The following is a 25,859-nucleotide window of genomic DNA, read 5'->3' on the forward strand; positions in this document are numbered from 1 at the left end:
TAAGTAAAAGTATTAATACCACACTGTAAAAATACTCTGTTACAACTAAAACTCCTGCATTGAAAATGTTACTTAAGTGAAAGTATGTAAGTATCATCAGGAAAATGTGCTTAAAGTATGAAAGTAAAAGTACTCAATTCAGAAAAATCTGTTCTGTGTTTAATGGTCTAATCATTTCACTTAATTTGTAAAGTAACTAGTACATACAGCTGTCAGATGAATGTAGTGGAGTGAAAAGTACAATATTTCTCTCTGAAATGTAGCGGAGTAGAAGTAGAAAGTGGCATGAAAAGAAAAGAGTCAAGTAAAGTACAAGTACCTCAACATTTGTACTTACAAATGTACTTAGTTACATTCCACCACTGGTCCAGGCTAGGCCAGTTTAGTCCTCATTCATACCTGGACAAAGGCCTGTATTGACCACTAACTAGATATCCCATACCAACCCAAGCCTGCCTCTCTTGTCTTCAGTCCTTGTCTCGTCTGCATGCATGTTGTCCATACTGTCACTCACAGTCAAACAGATTCACGGTTATGTTCTTCTCCATCATTCCTTCGTACATTTTTTAGCCTACATTCTGCTTCTGCTTAGTCTGTATACATTTTACTGAAAACATCGTATGACTGTGTGGACCGTATATGCAGAAAAGATGCGCAGTCTGCAGGTGTGAACACGTCCACCAACTGAATGTAGTATTAACAGGACTATTTGCACATCTGACCTGTTGTTCACTAATGTCTCCATTGTCCAATGTGGACAATTTCAGGTCACTTTAAAGGCCTTCAAGGCCCAAAGAAATCTGGCCTGTCCCTACATACTGTAAACACGCATAGTTTCTGTCAAAGCCCCACCCGAGCCTTAACCACGGCAGCAGTTTTACACCCGAGCCTGATTAAAGACCCAAATTTCCACTGTAAAAAATGAAATGAAAATATTGCATAATCATCCCTGCGAGGAAGTTGAATAGATCTCCAGAAGATGGCGCTCACACACAGCCGTACACAGCCCATACATGATACATACGGTTAAGGTCTGCATATAAAAATAAAAAACACCAGGAAATTTGCACAATCTTTTGACAATTTACAGCCTGGCCCGAACCCATCCCACCCCCCCTTTCACAAACTTGGCCAATGCATTGTTAGCAGTGCAGCAGGCCTTCAGGACTCATTCAGCTAAGTCGTCATGTCCATTAAAGTGTGTCCAACCGTTTCAACATTCATCTCAACTTTCCATGGTGCTGTTATAAAGATTGGTTTCAGGCAACACTGTTTTCAGCAACATTGTGTTCCCATTCATCGCATTCAATCAGAGATCTTGGGAGGACACATTGTAAATGTGGATGTAACAACTGTGTTGGCGGTGTGGTAGAGGGATGCTGGGCAGGAAACAACTTCCCACTCAACTCCTTTCAGTTCTTTATAGCCCAAGATGTATCATGACACATTTCAACTCAGTTCTTCATTCTGAGACATGAACCAAGGAGCTTCTGTGATGATTACAAATGAGGCAACATGCAGGTGTGCACTATACGTATGCCGACATGTCATTTATATTAAACTGAAGATTGGCTCCATGGAGTTCTTCTGGCTCCATCCAACTGGTGGCAGATGTTACATGCTGTATTTTTGCAGAAACGTTGTCACCTGCCATGTGCTGCAGCAAACGTGAAAACGCTGTCAGGAAAATAATCACTTATAGCTCATTGCAAAAATAACCAATTCTTTGTTGGCAGAGAAATCATCATTTCTCATAGAAATGTTGTTATTGATGACTTTTTGAATAACTGAAGCTGTACATTCCTCAGAATAAAGAACATAATTTAAACATTGAACTATGCTTTCTTCTCATTGGGCTAGTTACTGTTTGATTGAGGTTGATCATTTAGACGATTTGTTCCATGTTTGTTTTACCAGGTGCCTCCCTTCCATGATGTCTATAGCAGAGAGTTACATCCTACACTAAAGCTCAACGAGATTGAAACCAGTGTAAGAGACACTGCACGCACACAATAAGCATACAAACGCACCATCACACTCAGATGATTCACACTTTTTAAGCCTCTGCGCCGGCGACAGCTGTGTCCGGAGGCATTACGTTTTCGGGTTGTCCGTCTGTCTGTCCGCGTACCATTCTCCTATATCTCAGGAACAACTTAAGGGACTTTCTTTCAATTTGGCACAAACTTTTCACTTGGACTCAAGTATGAGGATTAGGATTTTGGTGGTCAAGGCCTGTAATTTAAGAATTCCTAAGCTAATTATAACAAAAATTCACACAGCTATCAGATATAGGTTTATTGTCCTGGTGTTTGTATACCTTTGGCCCTATACTGTATGCATGTATTCACGTCTCACGTGGATACGTTCTTATACTCTTTTTCTTGGTTTTATGGCTTCTCCCTGGTGTCTACAAAATATATGTGGTAACCACCCGTTGTCCTGTCTGACAGAAACTCTTGGGTCGACTGTGTGAGCAGAGCCAGATTCTGAAAGACCACGAGGCTGTTGTCCACCGACTGAGAATGGACAAGGTACATTCATCACAGTATTATACCATGAGTTATTAGAAAGCTAACCAAATGTGTTCTGTTCTAATAAAAACGATGTTATCTGTGCTTTTAACACTTCTTACCAGAGGTTCTGTTCTGATATATACTCATTGGCCACAAAAAATAGAAACACCCGGCAGTTAAAGTCAATACAGTCAGGGCTTTAAATGAACTTTTTTGAGTTACCAGCCAATTAGATTTTCCACTAGCCACATTGTTTCCAAGGAAAATAAACCAGATTATGAGTGCCACAGATATACATTAAAGTTGTAAGCGATACCACACACACTAGGCACGTATCCAACGGTTATACGAAAGGTCACGACATAGTGTTCATGGGAAATTTAGGATTAGTACTACAAGCAGTGTTGCCAGTCTGAGATTACATTTCCAAGCCAAACACACACAAAACTGCCAAATATCTTGGCGGAAAACAGACCAATACGGAAACAGTGCTAAATCGTTTGTGCAGCCGGCCGCTTCATTCATCGCCAGCCAAATTGGCTAGTACCTTTACAATGTTACCCGCCAAAGTACATTTTTACCCGGGTTCGCGGGTGTCATTCTAAAGCCCTGAATACAGTACAACAGCGCTGCAATGTACATAACCTTACCCAAAATGTTCAGTTTTTGTCATGAATGAAGTCTTTGGTGATTCCGTTTTACAGTCAAATTTTTAGGCTGCCCTTTGTCTTACTGTTGTATGGGAGTTCTGTGATAACATACTCCCAATTACTATTTTTTTATGTTAACTTTCAAAATAAATGTACACTTTCAATCCAGAAACCGTGTACTAATAAAGCTGTTGTTATATGTCCTAACACCACATATAATAATAATAATAATAATAATAATAATAATAATAATAAAACCACGAATAGCTCTTTTCCAATCGCAACTGGTATAATTAACTGGAATATGTCTTTGAGACTCAGAGTGGTGAGCTGAAATCCTTCACCTGTTATTTAAGTTTAAGAATATTGGCAGGAAAGCTCGTTTCCCATCAACTCTTCCTTACTTGCTTGCCATGCTTGCTGTTCCCAGGACAGCCTAGAGGAGGCGCTGGTGGCGACTCATCAGGAGATGGAGCTGTACCATAACCAGCCGTTGGCCATGGACAAGCTGCGCTTCAAAAAGGAAACCTTGCAGAACCAGCTCATCAACATCAGAGGGGAGCTCTCCCAGGCCTCCAGTGTAAGACTCTGCATAACATATTCACCTTCAGTCTTTATAGTGTGTGTGTGTGTGTGTGTGTGTGTGTGTGTGTGTGTGTGTGTGTGTGTGTGTGTGTGTGTGTGTGTGCGTGCGTGTGCGCGTGTGTTTTTACAAACTTGGTCTTACTCTGGCCATAAATCCTATCCTTTATAATACAATTTTTACACACTTCAATGAATAGATGAATGACTGCCTTTATTGTCATTGCATGTTCACATACAACATTTTCTGTCTCTCATAAGAGAAAACGGTTCACTCTGCTCAAACACATACACACATACTAACACATTAAGATACAAACATAGCTGCAAAAGGTAGCTAGCTGACCACGCAGGAAGTGCTACTTGAAAAGCGCTATCTTTAGCTATACAGTATCTTTATAGACAGAAAAATGGTACAAAACTTGCAATACATAATTAACAATGTTGCATGCTCCATGCAGGAAATAAATTCTAACTTGTGTGCATAGCATTGGACGGTCGAAAAAAAGCACAGCCGCTTCGATTGCTGCTTGTTTGGGAGCCCACAACCTTGTCTATTGTGAATTGATAGACAATTGTCTATCAGTATGTGTTGTGTATGTGTTTTTAATCTTATCATTTATACTCAATTCATTCTGAGAGTTAAAGGGAATAATATAAGAAAGACATAATAAAGAAAAGAAATCAGGCATGATTTATGTCCACCACAGATGTTACAAACATTCTCTGAGCATGACATGCATTTATTTGTACCTCTCTCAGGCTTTAACCACCACTCGTATGGAGTTTGAAGCATTGGAGGACGAGGCCAACGCCATTCATGGAGATCTATGGGAGCAGCTTAATGCAGGAGGGCAGGTAAAGGGTCACACTGGCATTCTCCCTGTTCGTCTTTAAAGCCCAGCTGTAATTGATATGGGAAATGGAAAACTTGTTTCCAAATGGAGTTGGAGTTAATGTATACTGCAAGAAACTTATAAGCCTAAGAAACCGATAGAGAAACGTATTTATATAAGAACTACAATTAGGACATAGTTCTTCACCATTTGCTTTCAAAATCTCATGATAAAAAACAAAACATATATATAATGTGTTAATAATATTAATTATGCTAGATAACCACCTAGGCTGACATATAATCAGCCTTATCAGTGAGAAAATAAATCTCCTTCCTAACTTTTAAGCATAATAGCTAACATTTACTCTTTTCCCCAGATATTGTACATCATATATGCTCAGGATCTCATTCTCTTAAATCTAGAGACCCCCAGATCTTGTGTTTCCTAACAGTGTAATGACGTACTGTGGCTTGGTACATACATTCTCTGTCTGAAGTGAATATGCGACAGGAAAGCAAGGTCAGCAGTACTCTTTGACTGTGTTGGACATATCATTGGGTCCACCATTAGATAATTCTGTATTTCAATTTAACATTAGGTTTAATGTTAAATTGAAATTGTAGTAAAGACTCAGAGGTTTTCAGTTATAACAAAGAGGTCAGGGTGAATAAAAAAGAAAATCTGTACCAAATGATTTAGGATAAATACATGTACTGGAACACCCCCAGTATGAAATAATGCACAAGAAATATAAAATTATAAATTTTGTAATATACCTCTGGTTTGAATATTTCTTTCAATGGTTAGTTTTAGTTTTAATGAATGTAAGTAGTACTGTAGATACAGTATAAGTGATATTGTCATGAGGTTTGGAAAAAGCAACTTATATATATTATACAACTTATATATATATATATATATATATATATATATATATATACACCACAATAGAAATGAATGAAATCTGGTTTGTGGTGCTTACAGAATTGAAAAGTTCCATTTAGGTAGGGACTGTTTCTTCAATTAAAAGTACTTCACATTCCCTCTCTCATATGACTTTGTCTGTACTGGCTTTTTGCAGAGTGAACTGGTCCGTAGGCACATCCAGAAAGAGTTTTGGAGAGTCCAGGATGTATTAGAGGGACTGCACAAGAATAACTCATCCAGAGGCACTGACACAGCCAAGCACAGAGGTAACAAGCACACTGGTGCTGGAAATTAATCAAGTTTAGTGGAAATACCAGTATCTCCATCATGTATATTCTAATGGCTCTATCCCTGCCACCTCCCACCACCCTCTCTTTCTCTTGCACAGTGGCCAGTGGTGCATCGGGCTCCTTTAGCACCAATAGTCCAGCCAGCCCCCTGAGCTCCATAAGCCTCACCAGCCCGCTCAGCCCCTTCTCCCCAGTGCCCGGCTCCCAGGCCTCCCCCACCAAACAGCTGGGCCCGGAGGTAAGCACCGGACACATCCAGCTAAGCACCAACCCCAATCCAAAACCTGGCACAAGCCCATGCTCCGACTCCAGAACCAACCCTGAAGTGCGTAGAAAATCAAGCCCTAAACCCCGTCCCAAGTCATGTATAGTGCCTCATTTCAAAACCAACCCTAAGCCTAGGTGTAGACCCAGAAGTTACATGGAAGCTGACACAAGTCTGCATGCAGAAAACAGAAATTACTATGGCTGTGAAACCCACAAACTCACCTTTCCTCAGTTCTCCCTAGCTTTCCCAAACCCTGGGGAGTCCTTGAGTAGATTAGACCCTGTGATAGAGGAAACAGACCAAAACTTCAACTGCAGAATCAACTCAAACTTTGACCAACCTATGAATCCTGCCAAAGCCAGAGCAGAACAGATCAGTTTTCTCCAAGTCCAATGCCAAGACTCCAAATATACCAACGAGCATACAGACACAGTCCAAACCCTAACTTCTGACATTCAGGAAGTTAGTTGGTTGACCTCAAATGTTTGCAGCCAAGAAGTCAAGATTGGCCTAAGAAAAGATGTCTATCCAGAAAACCACCCATATCACTTCTCTGCAGAATACCATGGTGGCCTAAGAAACCTGTCGTCCAACAAACGCTTTTCTATGCCTGAATCAGAGTTCCTGCTCGTCCAGGACTCCTATCAGACTGATGTTTTATCCTTGCGCTACAGCCCAGACCTTTTCACATCTTCAGCCCCTTGTTTTGGAGGTGCTTGCCATGAAAGCCAACTCCATCAGCAGCTAGCGTCTAGGTCATCATGCCGTGCTGGTGCAGGTGCTAGGCCCCTTACTTACCCCAACAATCAAGGGGGACTTAACATTAATCCAGCGATCCGTGCCGTAACACAGTCTGAATCACCCAGTAATCACTCAGGTAAAGTGTTCATGCAGACCAATCTTTAAAGAATAGGGTATCCATAGTTGATTCTGATTATTTCATATTCAGTCTGTTGAGATTCGTAATATTGTAAATACAGTGACAATATTTCCCACCAAATCATAAACATTTTTTGTTGCTATTATTATAGGTCATCATGGCATCATGTTTGTCCCCTTTAGTAAAGCCATTGGTGCTGTAATTGCCTTTATCCAACCTTTCAGTTGTTAGAGCGCATTCTTTAACTCCTCTACAGGGATCTCATGGAACGCAAAAATTTGCATGCATCTCTGATGTACCGTTGTGCTTCGGTCTGATTCACATAAAGATTTGGGGGATTTAATGTCATGGGTCTTGAGATGGAAAGCATAACATTTGGCCAGAATAGAGTAAGTTGAGGGTTCACTTGTGCTGTTATGTAAAAACATGGAAGAGGCATGTTCTCTCATTGATGTCAATCTTCACAAAACTCTCCATGGTATGAAAAATGAATCCGATCTGTTCACAAGATTCATGTTCAGAGTTCCCTGTCAACTAAATAAAATATAGAAATATATATGAGTTGAACATTTAAATTAGTTGACTTTGGTTTGGTTTACTTAAGGCGGTACTTGAGCATGATACAAGTTACATGTTGGACTATGAGCTGCAGTAAAAGCTTTCCGTTTCAACTCCAATTCCAAAGATGGACCCTAAATGTTTCTTAGCAATACAACGCCGTTAAAAATATTCTAGGTGAGAAATAACTTGTTAACTGTTTATGGTGTTAAGCTGTCAGTTATTTCATTGGCCACCTGAGGATTTCCATGTCTAACTCCTTAACTTAAGATAAAGACCCCATTCCACAAAAATCATTCTCATGAGTCCTTTCTGCTCTGCACTTGCCTGGCTTTTTATCACTCCTCCTGATGTGCAGCACTCTCTCTTCCACCTATCCTTGCTCTCCCTTCCTTCCTTCCTCCCTCCCTCCCTCCTGCCCTTATGGTGATCTAGGAAAGTGTTCCCCCAAGGCCTCCCCTCCCCAAGTCCTATTACCCATTGGAGCCCTCCCCTACCTTCCCTCCCTCCGTCCCTCCCCTGCCCTTTGACAGCGCTACCTGGCTACGCAGCTTGGGCATCGATGACGGTTATCTTGATGGTGAAGATTCTCACATCAGAAAGGTATTTGGGTGTTTCTGCCCCTGTCCTGCCCTCGCTTCACCCAGTCCTAACTGTTGTCCAATGCCATCATTTAAAAACATTACTCTTAACCTCAACCAACAGATACCATTCATCCCTCCATGTTACAAGTGTTATTCCTTCTTCCAAACCTCCATTTGTTCAAGCACTCCCCCCATTGCCTCTGAAGATCCCTCTGTATCTCCATATCAGCCTCTATTTGAGCTTCCAAAGCACTTGTTCCATAAGTGGTTGCTCCCCCTTGGCTCTTTTTAATGCATCTGCCACTAAAAGCCATATCAGCTGCATGCTGTAACAGGGAGTTTAGTTTTTTATTGCTCAACATCTTACATTTTAGTTTAAAAATGCACTGCAGGTGCTTTGGTACGAAGGCCCTCTCATGCCAAGGACGAGCAGCACTTAGCACTTGGTGTGAATCCCGGTGTGGAGTTCTCTACATACACAGATCCTCTGTCAAACTCTACATGTGCTTATTTGTGTAGTGGCTGGTAGTGATGTAGTCATTCTAGTTGGCACATGGTCACACCAGGAAGCAGCACAGTGAAAGTCACTAGGAGTGTCACGATTTCGATTTTAAATGAACTTTTGATTTCAACTATCGAAATTAGAAGCAGGATCGGCTATTCCCCCAGTATTTTTTTATCTCGCCACCCCCACCTACTTGCGCGCGCCCGAAGAAAACAACAACAGACACAGCATAGCTTTCTAGCTGGTAGCATGCAGCTAAAGACACAGGGTAAGATTAGCTTACTGCTAGCCAGCAGCTTGACTTTTTCAGACACCATGACCACTGCCAGAGTCCGAGTAGCAAAGAAACCATACTGGAAAATCCTCCTGCTTCCCTGAAGTCACCGGTGTGACATTTTGTCTTCCCCGTGAGTGAGTTATGTATACAAACAACGAAGGTAAAGCGTGTACACTCCAACGAGGCTTCATTGTGCATTCATGTGCATGTTGTTAAAATAATGGTGCATTCAATTGCGCCACTAACAAAAAAAATCAATGAAATGAGAGAAACTCAAACTGTTGTTGCAAAGTACCCTTCTGCTATCTAGTGGCTCTCATCATGGCATTGCCGTCCCTGTTGAAAAAAACTTTCAACTTTTCAAACTTTTTGTTTGAAAATTTTATCAAATCGTGACCTTAAAATCAAAAATCGAATCGTGGATTTGGAGAATCATGACACCCCTAGTAACCACAGTTAATTCAAAGCAAAGCATTTGTACCATCCAGTCCTGTCCCATGACTGGCCACAAACAAAAATGTGCATCTCTTCTGTGGAGCAGTTTATACTTGTTCCGTCAAGATCAGCACTGTCAAGACGGTTTGCAGAAACAGATCATTTCAGTGTGAAATTTCACTGTCATTCATGCTGGTGTGATCAGGCCTTTACTGTGTCTGCCATGACAAGTATGCCAGGCGTTTTAACATAATGCTCTCACCACTATACTCACTGTTTAATCAGCAGCTTTGGATGTGTACTGGAATTTTTTCACATTAGGGTTTAACATTGGTACATGACAAATAATATCAGTGGTCTGCCTTGCAGCCCAAATATGGAGAACACAACAACATCAGTGACGTGCAGGACCAGGTCCAGGATAGACAATCCACCATGAATAAAGGTACAGCAACCGAAGCTCAAGTTTCCAAGTATGGGGCCAGTATTGTAGCAAAACTATTTTCAAATGTTTTCAATTGTGCAACTGTTTCTCGATCTGTGTGTGCGTAATCAGATTTGTAAATGTGTAAAAATAAAAACTCCAAATCTGTATTCAGATTTGGAGTGTATTGAGATTTGTAAATGTGTGGACAAAACTGTAAATGTGTACATAGAGCTGTGAATGTGTTGACAAATCTATAAATGCCTACATAGATCTGTAAATGTGTACATAGATCTGTAAATGCATAGACAAATCTGTAAATGTTCGTACGCATTGACAGTTTTTTGTATTTGTTTACAGATTTTTTTACACATTTACAAATCAAATTACGCACACACGGATTATTTTACACATTTGATGATTCCTATACACATTCACAAATATCAGTACACATTAAGAGATTCTTTTACACATTTTTAAATCTGATTACGCACACACACACACACACACACACACACACACACACACACACACACACAGATTGAGATACAGTTGCATTCTAGTTTTGCTAGAATAATGGCCCCATACCATGTAATAATGCTACTGATCCTTTCTCAGCTGATGATCAAGATCTAGCAATTACCTCTTAGGCTGTTACACAGAACCTCATGGAGCATGCTATTACACTTATGACATTCCTTCTACTGACATTTGTAAACTGAAGATGAAAGAAAACCCATAATCCAGTTCAGAATTCACTCCTTTGAGGGATGACTGTATCATTGAATCAAGTGAAGCTGACATGATATGCATACATTGCTGTATAGTGTTAGCTTTAATAAGCTTTAATAGCTCCCTCTTCTTTCCCATGGTTTTGAACTTATCTGTTGTGTCCCTTGCCAGTTGGCATTGTCCCTCCTAGAACGAAGTCCCCCACTGACGAATCGCACAGCAGCTCTACTAGAGTTTCCCGCCATAATGGCAGAGGGCCTAATGGAATCTCTAGGGTATGTCAACCTAAACTGCATGTAAATACTATCTAAATGTCTTTCTTAACCCTTCTATTTCTGTTAAGGGTCAATTTGGCCCATTTTAGTTTATGTGAAAAATACTTCATGAAATTGTATGACTTTTTTTAAATTGAGTGTTTTTTTATTGATTGATTTTTTTATTTATTTCAAACAATCAGCATACTGTAAAAGAAGAAAAGGGAAATAAATCAGATAAAAAGATAAAGACAAAACACAAAGATAGATAAATCAATCCGATTCCATTAAAGAACAAAAAAAAAAAGGATGAGTTTGAGTAGGAGCAGGCAGAAGCATAATGCTTATATGGTCCTGCCCCTACCGTGGGCCGAGCAATACTGGCCTCATTCCTTATTTAGGGTCACCACTGCAGTGCCCGTTCGGTTTGGAACAGGCCGATTGCTTGGCCTCCTATATCGCGGTTTTCTCCAGAACCATTGTACCCCAAAATAACTTACAGAGGGACCCAAAGCAACCCAACTGTATACTACTGACTTACTGTGTACTTCTACTTCAGACGAAAACATTGTATTACAACATTTACCTAACAGAGAAATGTGGTTACGTTGCAGATTCAGATTTGCATTATTATTCATTAAACTATCCAGCATTAAATTAGAGTTGAAAGTTCCACCTTGAACAGACGTTAAGTAAATGTAAGTATGGGTGGATGGGAGACCTGGGTTCGATTCCCACTGCGATGCATCAACCAATGGGTCCCTGAGCAAGACACCTAACCCTTAGTTGCTCCAGACGTGTGCAACCTCTGATATATAGCAATTGTAAGTCAGTTTGATAAAAGCGTCAGCTAAATGACATGTAATGTAATATAATGTAAAAAGTACATTGTCCTGATATATATATATATATATATATATATATATATATATACAGTGAGGAAAATAAGTATTTGAACACCCTGCTATTTTGCAAGTTCTCCCACTTAGAAATCATGGAGGGGTCTGAAATTGTCATCGTAGGTGCATGTCCACTGTGAGAGACATAATCTAAAAAAAAAAATCCAGAAATCACAATGTATGATTTTTTATATATAACTATTTATTTGTATGATACAGCTGCAAATAAGTATTTGAACACCTGAGAAAATCAATGTTAATATTTGGTACAGTAGCCTTTGTTTGCAATTACAGAGATCAAACGTTTCCTGTAGTTTTCACCAGGTTTGCACACACTGCAGGAGGGATTTTGGCCCACTCCTCCACACAGATCTTCTCTAGATCAGTCAGGTTTCTGGGCTGTCGCTGAGAAACACGGAGTTTGAGCTCCCTCCAAAGATTCTCTATTGGGTTTAGGTCTGGAGACTGGCTAGGCCACGCCAGAACCTTGATATGCTTCTTACAGAGCCACTCCTTGGTTATCCTGGCTGTGTGCTTCGGGTCATTGTCATGTTGGAAGACCCAGCCTTGACCCATCTTCAATGCTCTAACTGAGGGAAGGAGGTTGTTCCCCAAAATCTCGCAATACATGGCCCCGGTCATCCTCTCCTTAATACAGTGCAGTCACCCTGTCCCATGTGCAGAAAAACACCCCCAAAGCATGATGCTACCACCCCCATGCTTCACAGTAGGGATGGTGTTCTTGGGATGGTACTCATCATTCTTCTTCCTCCAAACACGGTTAGTGGAATTATGACCAAAAAGTTCTATTTTGGTCTCATCTGACCACATGACTTTCTCCCATGACTCCTCTGGATCATCCAAATGGTCATTGGCAAATTTAAGACGGGCCTTGACATGTGCTGGTTTAAGCAGGGGAACCTTCCGTGCCATGCATGATTTCAAACCATGACGTCTTAGTGTATTACCAACAGTAACCTTGGAAACGGTGGTCCCAGCTCTTTTCAGGTCATTGACCGGCTCCTCCCGTGTAGTTCTGGGCTGATTTCTCACCTTTCTTAGGATCATTGAGACCCCACGAGGTGAGATCTTGCATGGAGCCCCAGTCCGAGGGAGATTGACAGTCATGTTTAGCTTCTTCCATTTTCTAATGATTGCTCCAACAGTGGACCTTTTTTCACCAAGCTGCTTGGCAATTTCCCCGTAGCCCTTTCCAGCCTTGTGGAGGTGTACAATTTTGTCTCTAGTGTCTTTGGACAGCTCTTTGGTCTTGGCCATGTTAGTAGTTGGATTCTTACTGATTGTATGGGGTGGACAGGTGTCTTTATGCAGCTAAAGACACCTGAAAAAGGTGCATCTAATTTAGGATAATAAATGGAGTGGAGGTGGACATTTTAAAGGCAGACTAACAGGTCTTTGAGGGTCAGAATTCTAGCTGATAGACAGGTGTTCAAATACTTATTTGCAGCTGTATCATACAAATAAATAGTTAAAAAATCATATATTGTGATTTCTGGATTTTTTTTTTAGATTATGTCTCTCACAGTGGACATGCACCTACGATGACAATTTCAGACCCCTCCATGATTTCTAAGTGGGAGAACTTGCAAAATAGCAGGGTTTTCAAATACTTATTTTCCTCACTGTATATATATATATATATATATATATATTTCTATTAATAGTTAAGAGTTTTGCTTTAGAAAGAAACGTTTTGAGTACTTCTACCACTGCCAATACCAACATGCCCAGATAGAGAAATGGTGAAAAGTAAAGCAAGACGCTGTGTGCCTGGGCCCCCAAAAAACTGTTATTTTATTATATTTAATATGTCAGTTCATCTAGTCTTAGTTTTTTTCAATTTAATCAAACTGATTTCACATAAGATTTTATCTAATACATCTCATCATTATCAGATAAAAAAACACAGGTGCTTTCTGACAATGTTATCCTCACTTCACAACTGACTTCAGCAGTTTAGATAACATTAACTCAACTATCCTGCTGTTATTACAGACAAGTGAACTAACCACAGACAAATGCCTCATTCATGGATTCATACTGCTGCAGAATTATGTATGAAACTGCCAATTAGATTATTGTACTTATTAATTGAAGGTGCTGAAGGGCAGTTCCGGATTGTTTTGCATTTTGCCCGAGTCCTCTCAGTGATGTGCGGTTCAGTCGCACCCCTCCGTCTCGTTGCGAGAGCCAATCTGCAAAAATTAGCTCTTTCTCTCAGAGTCCAACTCAGTTGTTGCTGTCTATCTAGTTGTATTGTATGGCCATTGTATTGGCACCACTAAGGTCCAATAGGACTAAGACTGAAAATTGTGTTCCTATGCCACATCTTTGTCACAGGAGCGGCCGAAGAGCGCCGTGTTTCCCGCGGAGCTGAAGTCGAAGATGAGCGTGCAGGAGCAGAATGAGCGAATTCGACGCAACCAGAGCAGCTCTGTAAGGGACAAGAGGCGGAGTCTAAACCTCTCAGGTGGCCAGTCTCCATCCAACTACAAAGTGGTATGATCAACCATGTGATGGTCCTTGTCAAACATTATAACAAAGAGTAATAGTAGAGTAAAATCTAGTCTTGCATTGCCAGACCTTCCTCCACAGCGCTGCACAGGAGGGTCTGGCTGGATAGGAGAAAAACATGCTCTGGTTTATTGGCAACAATCGTCGTGGGCAACACTAAGCGCCGGACGCAGGTACGGTGCCTCTGCAAAATAGTCTCGGGAAGGAACTTGTTTTGGTGGAATATGTGCCTGTAGGGAAGCGAGCATTGGAATTAAAATGGCTGTCGAGTGTGTGTTGAGAAGTTTATTCAAAAAAATAGATAAATATAATTTGATTGTCGGTTCTAGCTCTGAGGATATTTCCCGAATCGACCGGAGTTTAGAATGCCAACATAAAGAAAGCGGAAGGTGAGGGACATCCGGCGGAACTTCCGGCGGCACCGGAACTATCAAGTAAAAAGTAAAACCTAACAATGTGTTTATACTCTCAGCTACTTTATCTGTCAGATGAAAGTTGTAGAGAAATGGGAAGCTTTGTGCACATTAAAAACTTGCAAGGTAGAACTACTGTTCATGAAACTATCATTTTGTTAGAGAAACTTGATATACATGTATAATTTTAAAAGTGGAAATTGATTAAGAAATAGATTAAGCCTCAATAACACCTACTTACATTCCAGGCCATTGTTGCTGTAAGTCAAAGACAAGGTAAACGTCTTTTGTTTGGAAGTGGAAAGCCAGTGAGGGATTGCATTCTTTTCAAAAAAAAAAAAATAGGGGATTCTGTGCACGTGCCTGTTTGTTGCTCTGATTGGATGTAGGTCTATCCAATTGCGTCCAGACATTTTGGTCAACGCGATTAATAGGAACCTTGGAAAATGAACAAAGGTGTCCAGAGTAATTTGCATTTGCGATTAGGTGTGCCAGGCTAACGCACGCATAGCAGCAATCCCTACCCAACACATTTTTTTTTTTTTTTTACATTGATCATTAATGAACGCCCGTTACATTCAAGCCACTGCCAAATGAGTTGATACAAAGCTAATTAAGAAGTGAATCATACTGGCTGTTCCCAACCTGGCGCGCGCCATCGTGACATAAAAATGACGTAGATCTTGTCGGCGCGCCCGGATTTATAGCGCGCGAGCCGAGGTCGCGCACCACTCTTTTGTTTTTTCAGCGGCGCGCGACAAAGCGGAAACAGGAAGCATGAACGAGCTCCTGGGCAACCGGATGCCAGGACTCTCAGAGTGACTGCAAGTCTCTCTTGTAAACTTACCACGTTAAGATGAGTTCTTTTATGGTGAATGAAAGGCTTGATCCAACCAAGTAGGTCTTCGAATCAAATTGAAGCATTGACGTCAATGCTGCTGCCAGTTCTGCCGTTGTTTATCTTTTTCTTCTTCTTCTAGTCCGTAGAAAGTGCAAAGTCAGTAGCCTTTCCTCATTAGCGCCATCTCTGTTCAGGAGAAGACTGCAACTAGTGTCGCGACCACCAGCGCGGGTATAAATAGTTACAGCGATTTCATGACGTCACATATGCGCGCGGCAGCTGGCCTGCGGTTACTGTAAAACACGCTTAAGACTTTCAGCGTGGAGGAGGGGTGGGGGTGATGCGTGATCACAGAAGCGTCGACGCCGACGTGTTTTGTTGTCGTTACTTAGAATTCCTCATGGGGGAGACAGAAACTACGCACTGTAGCTTTAAGATTACAGATGATTTGATTGTATCTGTATTTGTGTGTGTGTGTGTGTGTGTGTGTGTGGACAGATCCGTAGGCGGCTGACAGCTCACGAGATTGACATCAAAGACCTGGAGGCGGCGGTTCGAGGCCCAGGGCAGGAGTCACCTCGGCAAGAGATCGCTCGCCTGAGACGGTTAAAGGCTGAACCAGAACCCTACGACCTGAACCTCAGCAGAGAGGTGAGATCAGCCAGCTGATGCATCGCTCACTCAGTCACTCTTCCTCTCATTCTGTCCATGGCCTGTGAGGCCAAGTAAGCACACAGAAGTATCTGCGCTCAGTAAAGCCTGGTTCACACGGCAGGATAATTAGGCCGATTTTAGCCCCGATTCACCCCTTCCGACAATCTTAAGGATGCTCCAATTAACGTAAAATAATCTGATCAGATATTCCTGCCGTGTGTGGTGTGTTAAGACTGCTCTCGACTGCTCGGACGTTGGGACCGCTCCGATCTCAAATTGGGGATATCCAACATGTTGGATTTTTTTGGCCCGATTTCTCCTCGTATGTGGTGTCCCCCGGGGACAAATGAGGACGCAGCCTGTGGACTGTGGCGTGTAGCCAATCAGAAAGCGAGATGACGAGGCGGCGAGGAAAGCACCGGGAAACAAAATCAAAACAGCCGGCGGCATGGCGCACCAGAAAGTCCAGTGGACGTCGGAGATAAGTATAACAAGTATAGTCCATGCTCGCGTTGTCTCACCTTTTCTTTTGATAATGTTTTTTTTCGGTTAACAACAAACTATCGCCACTGCATCCTCTTCGTCCGCCATGATTGTTTACTCTGAAGTCACGTTTGATCTCAAGGGATTTTGCGAGATTTCCCGTCTGACCTGGGAATGCTCGGGAGTCAAATCGGTTCGTGTGTGATGTGTTGATTTTGCCGTGTGCAGCGCACCACACACTGTACGACCAAAACTGTTAGACCCGTGATTTTTTATTGCCGTGTGTGGGGTCTCTCAGGATTGGAAAATCGGCCGACAATTTTAAAATCGTCCCATGTGAACCAGGCTTAAAGGTCACAGATTTACGAAGCTTCTAAAGGGACATTAAGGGATTTGTTTTTTCTTGTGCGCACAAGATACTTTCTGGTATCTTGTACTCGTGAGAAACCAATCTGAGAAGCAGTCAGAATGACTTCCAAGGAGGAGGTTTTCATCTTCCTGAAAATGTAACGAATTGTACCTGACAGTGTCGTCAAAAAACTTTAAAGATGATAAGGCAACTGTTAACCGATTTCATGCTGTGAATGTGAAATATTAACTTTAGCCACATAACGTTAGCAGTACTTTGTTAGCATAATTTTGCGAGCATAATTTTGCTAGTCTTAAATTGGTTTCTCGTGAGCACAAGATACTTTCGCGTGCTAACGAGAACGTTTCTAGAGGTGGATATATGCACCATTACACCTCTGCTGAACACTAAGAAAAACATGACGAAAACTAAACTAAATCTTGTCAAAAATTCAGTAAACCTTAACTAAAGTAACTTCTCCTTTAATAAAAGGACAAACACGCCATATCCTGATAAAAAGTCGTCCTATCTCACTGTTTCCATTCTATGAAAGAGATTTTATATTGGTGTATCAGTGTATTTGTGTGTACGTAGGCCATATATGCCATATTTATGTAGGTGCATTTGTTCCAGCTGATGACTCCGGACAAGGTTCTGATCCCGGAGCGCTACCTGGACGTGGAGGACAACACTCCTCTCAGCCCCGAGGAACAGAAGGAGAAGCAGAAGAAACTGGAGCGGATCAAGACCCTCATTGCCAAATCGAAGTGGGTCACTTTTATAGGCACCTCACATATGTTTGAACCCATACCTATTGGTCCAATAAAGCATGCCCTTAATGCTCCTTCCTTTACAACAAAACATGCTGAAACTGTACCTTGCATGTCACTGGTGAGGAAGGAATATGTCACCCACTGCAACAGTGGGGCTCTCTTACGTTTACAACTCTTAACCTTTTGAAATAAACATAACATCACAATACATCAATATTTGTAGAGATAAAACGTTTAATTTCAAATGTTTTAATTGAAAGTTTCGATTCAAAATGAAAAAGCAACAGCTAAAGATTGAATGTGACAGTGACGTTTAACATTATTTCATATATATTTGCTTCCATTACCTTTGAAATTGCTTAAGAACCAAGAAAAGTTGTCCACTTTCTTCATTAATGCTCATTTTAGCATTTTAGAACCACTTTCTTGCAAGATACAACTCTTAAGGTATAAATATTAATAACAGAGTATACAAAATGTCCTTATATGCAGATGATATTGTATTATATTTGTCAGATGTAGCGTTCATAATCTATGACTAACAAATCCTCCATCCTATTCCTCCTGTTTCTTCTTCTGTCTTTGCGTCTCATTTCATCCACCCACTGTTCCACCCACAGCCTGCAGAACATGGTTCCTGTGCTGGACGGCCCTGTGGATGGTGGGGCTCCAGTCAGCTCCCAGCAGCAGTTGGAGGAGCAGGAGAAGCGTATTGAGATCTCCTGTGCTCTGGCTGCCGAGGCCTCTCGTCGCAGCCGCCTTCTCTCCGGTGAGGACTCTCTGCACACGGCTGCCACAGACATCATCGCCACGACTCTAACCCTCTCTCACTAAGTGCTCACCATGACACAAGCCACAGTACTCCCTCCCAACACTACCTCATGCACATTTCTGCACGTACCTCCTCGATTCATCCAACTGACATCTGGAAACTAACTCCTCGTGTCATTTTGGATCCAGATTTTGCCAAGGTGCAGCAAACTGAAAATGCAAAAACATTTCTCATTTATTTCTTACAGAGCTTTATCATTTTTAAGAAAATGTATAGCTTGAAGGTTAGGCATTTTAATTGATTTACTTCTGAAATTTCCGGCTTCCAAAGTCATTTTTGTGGGCTTTGCCATTACTCTTATTGATACTCTAAATTTTACTATACAAACTGTACAAAATGTCACGTTTTTAATTGTCATTGAGGGTAGCCCAGCTGTGCAGTGTGCACATAATTTAGGCACTATTTGAGTGTGTGTGCTTTCGCCAACAAGTGGGTCTGATGGTGCGTTCCATTTGTACTCGGAAGTTGGAATTTCTGAGTTCAAAGTCGGAAACGCGCCCCTGAACTCGGATTTCCAACTTGGGAACTCGGACAACCTCACAGTACCCCAAGCTCAAAATCCAAAATGGCTGCTCCGTGCATCAACAGTAGTGAAAGCTGTAGTAACATACAGTTATTAGCACTTCTGTTACTGTTCATCTTCTATCTGTGGACATATTGTTACGCTGTTTGTATGCAAAAAAAACAGCCTAATGAGTTGTTATCAACTGGTATCTATCTATCTGGTGCTAACAATGGCTAACATGGCTGGGCTAACCCCACTGTGAGTTCCGACTTGTTAAATGGAGCACAGTCAACTCGGATGTGATTTCCCATTTCACATTCCCAGCTCCGGCTTCTGACCTCCGAGGTAAATGGAACGCACTATGAGCAGTCAGAACTAAACATAATCCATTGAAAACACAGAGGTTGTTTTTGCCTCCTTACTGTACCCAAACTTTAAGATTATACTTCCCTTGCCAGCAGCCATCGGATTGATTTGATCATTGGTATGGTTTAGGTTCACGGGTCTTATATTCATCAGTCAACTTTGTGTGTGCACGGCAGGTATGGGTTTGTAAAACATAACCGCGTGCAGGACTCTGATTTCAGGTGCACTCATTAGTTTGACCTCCCACTTAGTTGTGTTGTCGTGTTGATCGATCTCATCAATATGGTTAGTAAGATGTTATTATAGTCAATAGGAGTGATGGCCAGAAATGTAAATAAATAAGAGCCAAGTCATGAACAATTTCTTTATGTCTTTATACTCATACACACTATGGTGTAAAAACTCCTTAATTTACTATTATACCATATATGGTAATGAGTCTACACCCAAGCAGTTACAGGTACTCAGTATTTCATTACATACATCTTGAAGTTATGATGTCATCACTCAGGCATCACACGTTAATGCATTAGTCCATATTCAGCTAAACAACTGTATTTACATTAAGCAGTTTGTTTTTTTGTTGTTCTGCTTCTTCGTTGACTTTGTTTAACTGAATTACTGTGTAATTCATTATCATTTGTAGTTAGGAAAAGATATAGAGAGGGGCGGGCATGTGTGACCAGGGTGACCATGAAAAGTCTCAAAGTTGTGGACTCAGCAAAAAAATAAAACTAGCCCCTGAAAGTCTGTATTCCAAGACCTTAGCACTGGTGTGGCAGATGGCCAAAGGTTCATCAGACAAAAAGATCCCGCAAAATGAATGGAAACGCATTGAGGATACATTGTAATAGCTTTGGTGACGCTTTTGTCGTTTTGTCAAGCACCATAATCAGGTCTTAATGAAATTGAACATTTTGCCTGTTCACTAAATATCTGCAAAACTAACTACTATATCAGCCTCAGCATCACTTTGACTTTAGTGCTAATTGGCAAATGCTGCATGCTGTCACACTGAACTGAGATAGTAGATATGGTAAACATGAACTGATTAGCATCAGTATATTATCATTGTCATTGCAAGCATGTTAGCATTTTGACATAAGCATTTGGTTAAAAGCATAATTTTGCCTCACAGAGCTCACAGCTATAGACTTGTAGTCATGTTAATACATAACATGATTTTTTAAAAGAAACAATTCATACATGGTGCATTATCAGTTTAAGTCAATTTAACTTCACTTTAAGCATTACAGCTTAATTTTGAGTCCAGTACCCATAATCTTCCTTCATGACACTCAGCAGGTCTAAGCTCTTTTTACTTGACTCATGTCATTTTGTAAAGTCTCAGCCAACTCATAATTCAGTAGCACCCCTATTATACTCCTTTTTAGAGTGATATTTGTACTCTTAAGGTCTACTCGAATAAGTCAACATGCTGTGTTTCTCATACTGCCCACTGCTGCAGCTCCTCTGCCTGAAACACTCTGTCTGAGCTCTTGGCCCGCCTTCCTGAAAAGCCCAGTCTGCTCTGATTGGTCAGCTGGCCCACTCTGTTGTGATTGGTCAACCGAATTCAAACAAGCCACTGGGCGGGCTGTGCTTGCTCAGGCATTCTCAATCAGTGACATCACTAATTAAGGACTTTCAAACAGGAATGTGGGCGAGTCGTTTTAGTCAGTCAGAAAAAGTGCTGTCTGGGGGGGAGATGTGAGTGAAATGTGTTTTTTGTACTTTATACATCTATTACATACACACAAAACTATGTAACACACTAAAAGATGGGAAAAATCCAAAAAAACATAATAGGGGCTTTTTAAGGGGAGTCACACATGCATAGCTGAGCCTAATCTGGACATGCATTTAAAGCCCCTGACACACTAACCCGATGGCCGACCGTCGGCAGAAAAGGCTGTCGGACTGATCAGTCGGCTCCCCGAGGTCCAAAAAGTGCCTCAGAACACACCGAAGCGACGCCGACTTTAGCGTGTAATACGTCTCCATAACAGCAGGCGACGCTAATCTGTATTGTCGCCCAAAAAATGAAAACCAGCAGCTGATTGGACGAACGCGTCCCTTGTTGGCTTGTTCAGAATACGATCTCATGTTTTACTAAAATAATTCACCGAACGTGTTTCTGAAAACATTTTAAGCGAGAAATAGGCCATGCAGTTGCTGAATCTGTCTTCATTTCAGATCGACAAAGGTCAGTTTAAAAGATTTTCGTCAGATTTTGAGAGGCTTAGTCACGCTCATTCCGCTCGTCATTTCCGGGTTAGCACTCCACCAATCAGATTGGTCATGGAGTCCGACTGCTAGCCCTCCGACACAACATGTCAGGTTGGCCAAAATGAAGGCCGACAGCTCCTTGGACGGACAATAACACGGGACACACCGAACAGACTCGAGTCACTGACCTCGCCAGACTGTCCGACGGCCGATTATTGGCTTGATGTGTCACTGCCTTTAAGGATACATGGTGATACAGGGAAACCAGAATTTACAGTTTTCTTTACCCTGAAAGTCCAGAGATGTGTGTATTTTCGCAGTCACACATCTGAATGAGCACAAGTCCCTTCTCCTCAGCTACGTACCCTTCTCCTTTTGATTGGTCCACTCCTTCTTTTTCTTTCCATTTCTCCCGTGTTCACTCCTCCCACTTCCCCTCCATCTCATTCCAGCCCAGTGCGCCCCCAGCACCCCCACCTCCCCGACCAGCCTGGCCCCTCCCCCTTCCTCTGCTGACTTCCCCAACTCTGCCCACACCATGATGGCGTGAGTCATGCAAGGTGAGTCTCCGTTCACCACAGCACGTCCACCTGTCCCCTCCCATCCTGTTTAGAGCCTGTGCTTGCTTCACTCTCTGGGACTGCTTTTGATTTGATCTACTGGGGTTTATGATACGATACGTTGTGCTCATTTTTATGTTTAAGATGCTGATGACCCATGTTTGGCCCAGTGCTCCTTATCACTCTCAAACTTGCAATATAATTAACTGGACATACATTTCATTGAACAAATCTTCTGACAGACAAATCAACAATTTCCATTGCTTTCTGTCTTAAGCTCTTTGTCAAAAAGCGATAGAGACAACCAAATTTAACTACCTGCTTGTTTTGTGTAAGTACACAACATTATTTTGGACTTGGTTTGGACAAAACTGTCTATCAAAGCATCTTTTTCACTTAGCTTGAAGGTCCATTCTTGTAATTCTCAACACAAAGTCCAACTTGTTTTTTTCCAAAAATAATTAATACACATCTCACATCACAACTTAGCAACTCTATCCTAAAAAATTACTCTGCTTGAGCACGCTCGGTAGAAGATGGCTTAATGCTGATATGCCACACTGATTAACAAGAACATTTTAAAAATGGCACTTTGTATTAAAAAGGTTGCCAACCCCTGATTTAGTGGAACAGACTCTTTAAAATCTGCCCTTCCTGTATAAAAACATCATATCCTGCTGCAGCCGTGATTATAACAAACTCTTTCCTAAAATGGCTTACAAAGTTAGATTTCCATTTATTTCCCATGATAGCAAACGTTACTCAGTACCCAATGACACAGATAACCTCATATGATCTTATATCTCTCTTACTCCGTCTTTTATTTGCTTCTTTCTGCCTGTAGCTCAAGCCCTGGCTGCTGTCAAGTTTGATGGAGCATCTTTCTGAGGATTCACCGGTTAAACTACAACAATGAGGATGGGCCCCCTGACAAAAGACTTATTTGCCCCCCATTCCCCCCCCCCCCAAACAAAAAAACAAAACTCCAGTTCCATCCAACTCACGACAGTCTCCTGCTATGTGTGCTCTATGGCACCAAGGAAGGCTCCAGATCTCCTACCAGCTTCAAGGTGTGAAATATTTCTCTATAATTTTGCTCAGGACATATTCCACAAAGAAGAGATTACAGATGAACTACAGTACGTTGATGATGAGATATTTTACACGCATAAAGACAAAATGTCCAGTGTTGATCAGTTCACAAGGGAACACTGCATATGAGATGCCCTCACTGAAGAGGAACAGGGAACAGAGCTGCAGAGATAAATCAAGAGAAAGAGTTTGGGATGAGGCCAGATGGACGTCACTGAGGTTGACTGGTAGACAAAAGCCTCACTAAAACCTACAGAGAGGCTTTGAACATGCTTCTGGACACTAAAAGCCACAATGATGTTTATACTATAATCATCTAATCTCCATATCAACCTTGGAAAACCACCATGTCTTGTGGCCTAGTGAGGAGTGGTGCTCAGTGACAGACAGACTGACTTTAACAACTGAGCGAAATAAGAGTGAAGCTTCTCATCCTTTGTAAAAAAAAAAAAAAAGGACTCCCCTTCTGAACTCACTGTGATGCCGGTCTCACCAAGACCTCCACCCCCTTCCACTTCTCCCATTCCATCAACATGGTCTGGTATTTAATTACACTCATATGCAGCCATTAGCATGACATACATTTGATTGGGTCAAACGTAATGTCACCTGGATTACGTTTTGCTTCAATGCATCGCCCATCTTTCACACCAAACACGCAAAAGCCAACCCCTTCTCACTTCCAACTCTTCACATGCTTTCCTCAGATGCTTGGTCAGTGGCCCTAAGCTTCAGATAGCGACACACCAGGCACCCTTTAGCGTCTGTATGGGACGCACTTGGAAGAGCAGCAGCTCGGCCGCGGTGCTGTAAGATGACCCAGAGCGTCAAAAGTTAAAGCTAATAAGTCCTGACCAAGTGCGTTGAAAAATGACGCCAAAGGGGTACCCAGAGTGTTAAAAAGTGACACAAGGGGTCCTGACTAAGCGTCAGTATTTGACGAGTTGGGATTGGGAGTGTGTTGAAAGAGCACAGAGTTTGTTGCAAGGCAGAGCTGAAGATAAGGAGCATTACATCAACCATGACCCATCTTACAAAGCTGTGCATGGCAACACCTTGTCCTACATTCGAGTGTTGCACACGTGAAACACAATATTAATTTTCTAACCTGGTATCCTCACCCACTTTACTGACATACTTGTAAGATCTAGAGTAAAGATATATACTCTAAAATGAACATCTCTGTACATACCAACTGGATGAACGCAGATGTGGTCCAGCCGACATGCTTGTAGGCATATATAAAGTCTGCGTGGTCATACATTTTAAACCGCAGTCTGTGTGAATCGTGCAAGACATGTTACCTTGCATGGCAGCTGGATTCTCGCGGTATCATGAGATCACGCAAAATCCCAGGATCGCATATCACACGAAAATCTGTCTTGTCCGGCTTCAAGTAACGGTGGTTTTGGTGCGAGTGGCGATCGCAACCGTTCAAAACAAAACTGTTCAAAACAACAATGGCGGACGTGATAGACAGATAGTTCATCCAGTCACCTGCCAGGTATGTTGATGTGCAGTTGATGAAATGTATGTCACACGGATACATTCTTTTCTACATTGAAATAGGCATCTCACAGCCTCTGCCTGCTATCAATGCTGCGATGCCATTGGTTAAAGTCAGCTTATTTGGGGGTCAAAATTCAATTGAGTTGAAATTTTGCCACAAAACGTGGAGGAAAATCAAGGCAGTGTGCACAGCTAGGACTCGCTCTGCTGCTTGCTCTTTGTCATGTTGACTTTACTATGATGTGAAAGCCGTTCAAATTGTAAAGTTGAAATCATATACTTATTTTAATTGAATTATGGCCATTTTGTCTCATCTGTATGGTGGAGTTTTGTTAGACACTAAGACAGACACATGTACTGTGGTTGGACTCGCTGTCTGTATGGTTCTGTCCAGAGAGAAGTGTTCAAACCAGAGCTGTCAGACACCAAGTGACATGCTTTCACCTAATGTTGTGGGCCAAACATTTTAATACGGAGAATAACACCAGCAGTGGATTATATACTTAGGTATATAATGTGTATTTCAACTTTTACAATGGCTGCTTCATAGAAACAGCAGGCTGTGAGACAATATTCTGCCCTAGATGGAAAGAAGCATCTGCCTGAGGCAACAACAAAGCCTGAAAGGGAGAGACAGTTACTGCTCAAAGACGAGGCTGAATATGAGTCCGGAAGCATTTTCCTGATAGAACATTTTTAAACCTCTCCTTTTTCTAACCCCTCTCACCTTTAGACGATGATGGTGGTCATCTGGAGGTTAGACAGGGAAAACGTCAGACTACTAGAAGGAAATGGGATAGATAGGTACCAGGGACTCTTCTGTTGAAGGCAAATACTTACAAAGCCATCCACCTGCCTGACCTCCACACCATCGCTCTGTATGAGCCTCACATTTCTGAACTGTTTTGGCACAGAACGTTGGCATTGAGCAACAATCTCTAACCCTGAGCAGATGCATTTGAATGTGATCCTGAAGGGGCACCATCACCTCACCATCAACCTCTGTGTGCAGCTCTCACATTTTTCTTAAATCCCTTTGCATTTACCATCGCATTCTTTCAGACTTCGTCATAGTGCTCAAGAAATTCCCATGTGATT

General features: G+C 41.7%; 1 protein-coding gene across 19 annotated transcripts in view; it reads left to right on the top strand.

Moving 5' to 3' along the window:
• Nucleotides 1–25,496, top strand: part of plekha6 (pleckstrin homology domain containing, family A member 6) — a 129,114-nt gene extending 103,618 nt beyond the window's left edge. For 13 of the 19 annotated variants that reach the window (XM_036001963.1, XM_036001964.1, XM_036001962.1 and 10 more), the window contains 15 exons: nucleotides 1,918–1,989; nucleotides 2,454–2,534; nucleotides 3,597–3,746; nucleotides 4,511–4,606; nucleotides 5,669–5,780; nucleotides 5,903–6,042; nucleotides 7,946–8,113; nucleotides 9,681–9,756; nucleotides 10,639–10,742; nucleotides 13,982–14,140; nucleotides 15,908–16,060; nucleotides 17,514–17,662; nucleotides 18,289–18,437; nucleotides 22,053–22,160; nucleotides 23,005–25,496. In XM_036001963.1, coding sequence (XP_035857856.1) covers nucleotides 1,918–1,989; nucleotides 2,454–2,534; nucleotides 3,597–3,746; nucleotides 4,511–4,606; nucleotides 5,669–5,780; nucleotides 5,903–6,042; nucleotides 7,946–8,113; nucleotides 9,681–9,756; nucleotides 10,639–10,742; nucleotides 13,982–14,140; nucleotides 15,908–16,060; nucleotides 17,514–17,662; nucleotides 18,289–18,437; nucleotides 22,053–22,150 — 1,707 coding nt within the window. In that variant the 3' untranslated portion in view covers nucleotides 22,151–22,160; nucleotides 23,005–25,496. The remainder of the gene's footprint in view (nucleotides 1–1,917; nucleotides 1,990–2,453; nucleotides 2,535–3,596; nucleotides 3,747–4,510; nucleotides 4,607–5,668; nucleotides 5,781–5,902; nucleotides 6,043–7,945; nucleotides 8,114–9,680; nucleotides 9,757–10,638; nucleotides 10,743–13,981; nucleotides 14,141–15,907; nucleotides 16,061–17,513; nucleotides 17,663–18,288; nucleotides 18,438–22,052; nucleotides 22,161–23,004) is intronic. The other 6 variants (XM_036001973.1, XM_031277294.2, XM_036001974.1 and 3 more) reach the window with 4 other exon arrangements.
• Nucleotides 25,497–25,859: the final 363 nt, after the last annotated feature.

The sequence above is a fragment of the Sander lucioperca genome, chromosome 6, assembly GCF_008315115.2.
Source record: "Sander lucioperca isolate FBNREF2018 chromosome 6, SLUC_FBN_1.2, whole genome shotgun sequence".
Taxonomy (NCBI): domain Eukaryota; kingdom Metazoa; phylum Chordata; class Actinopteri; order Perciformes; family Percidae; genus Sander; species Sander lucioperca.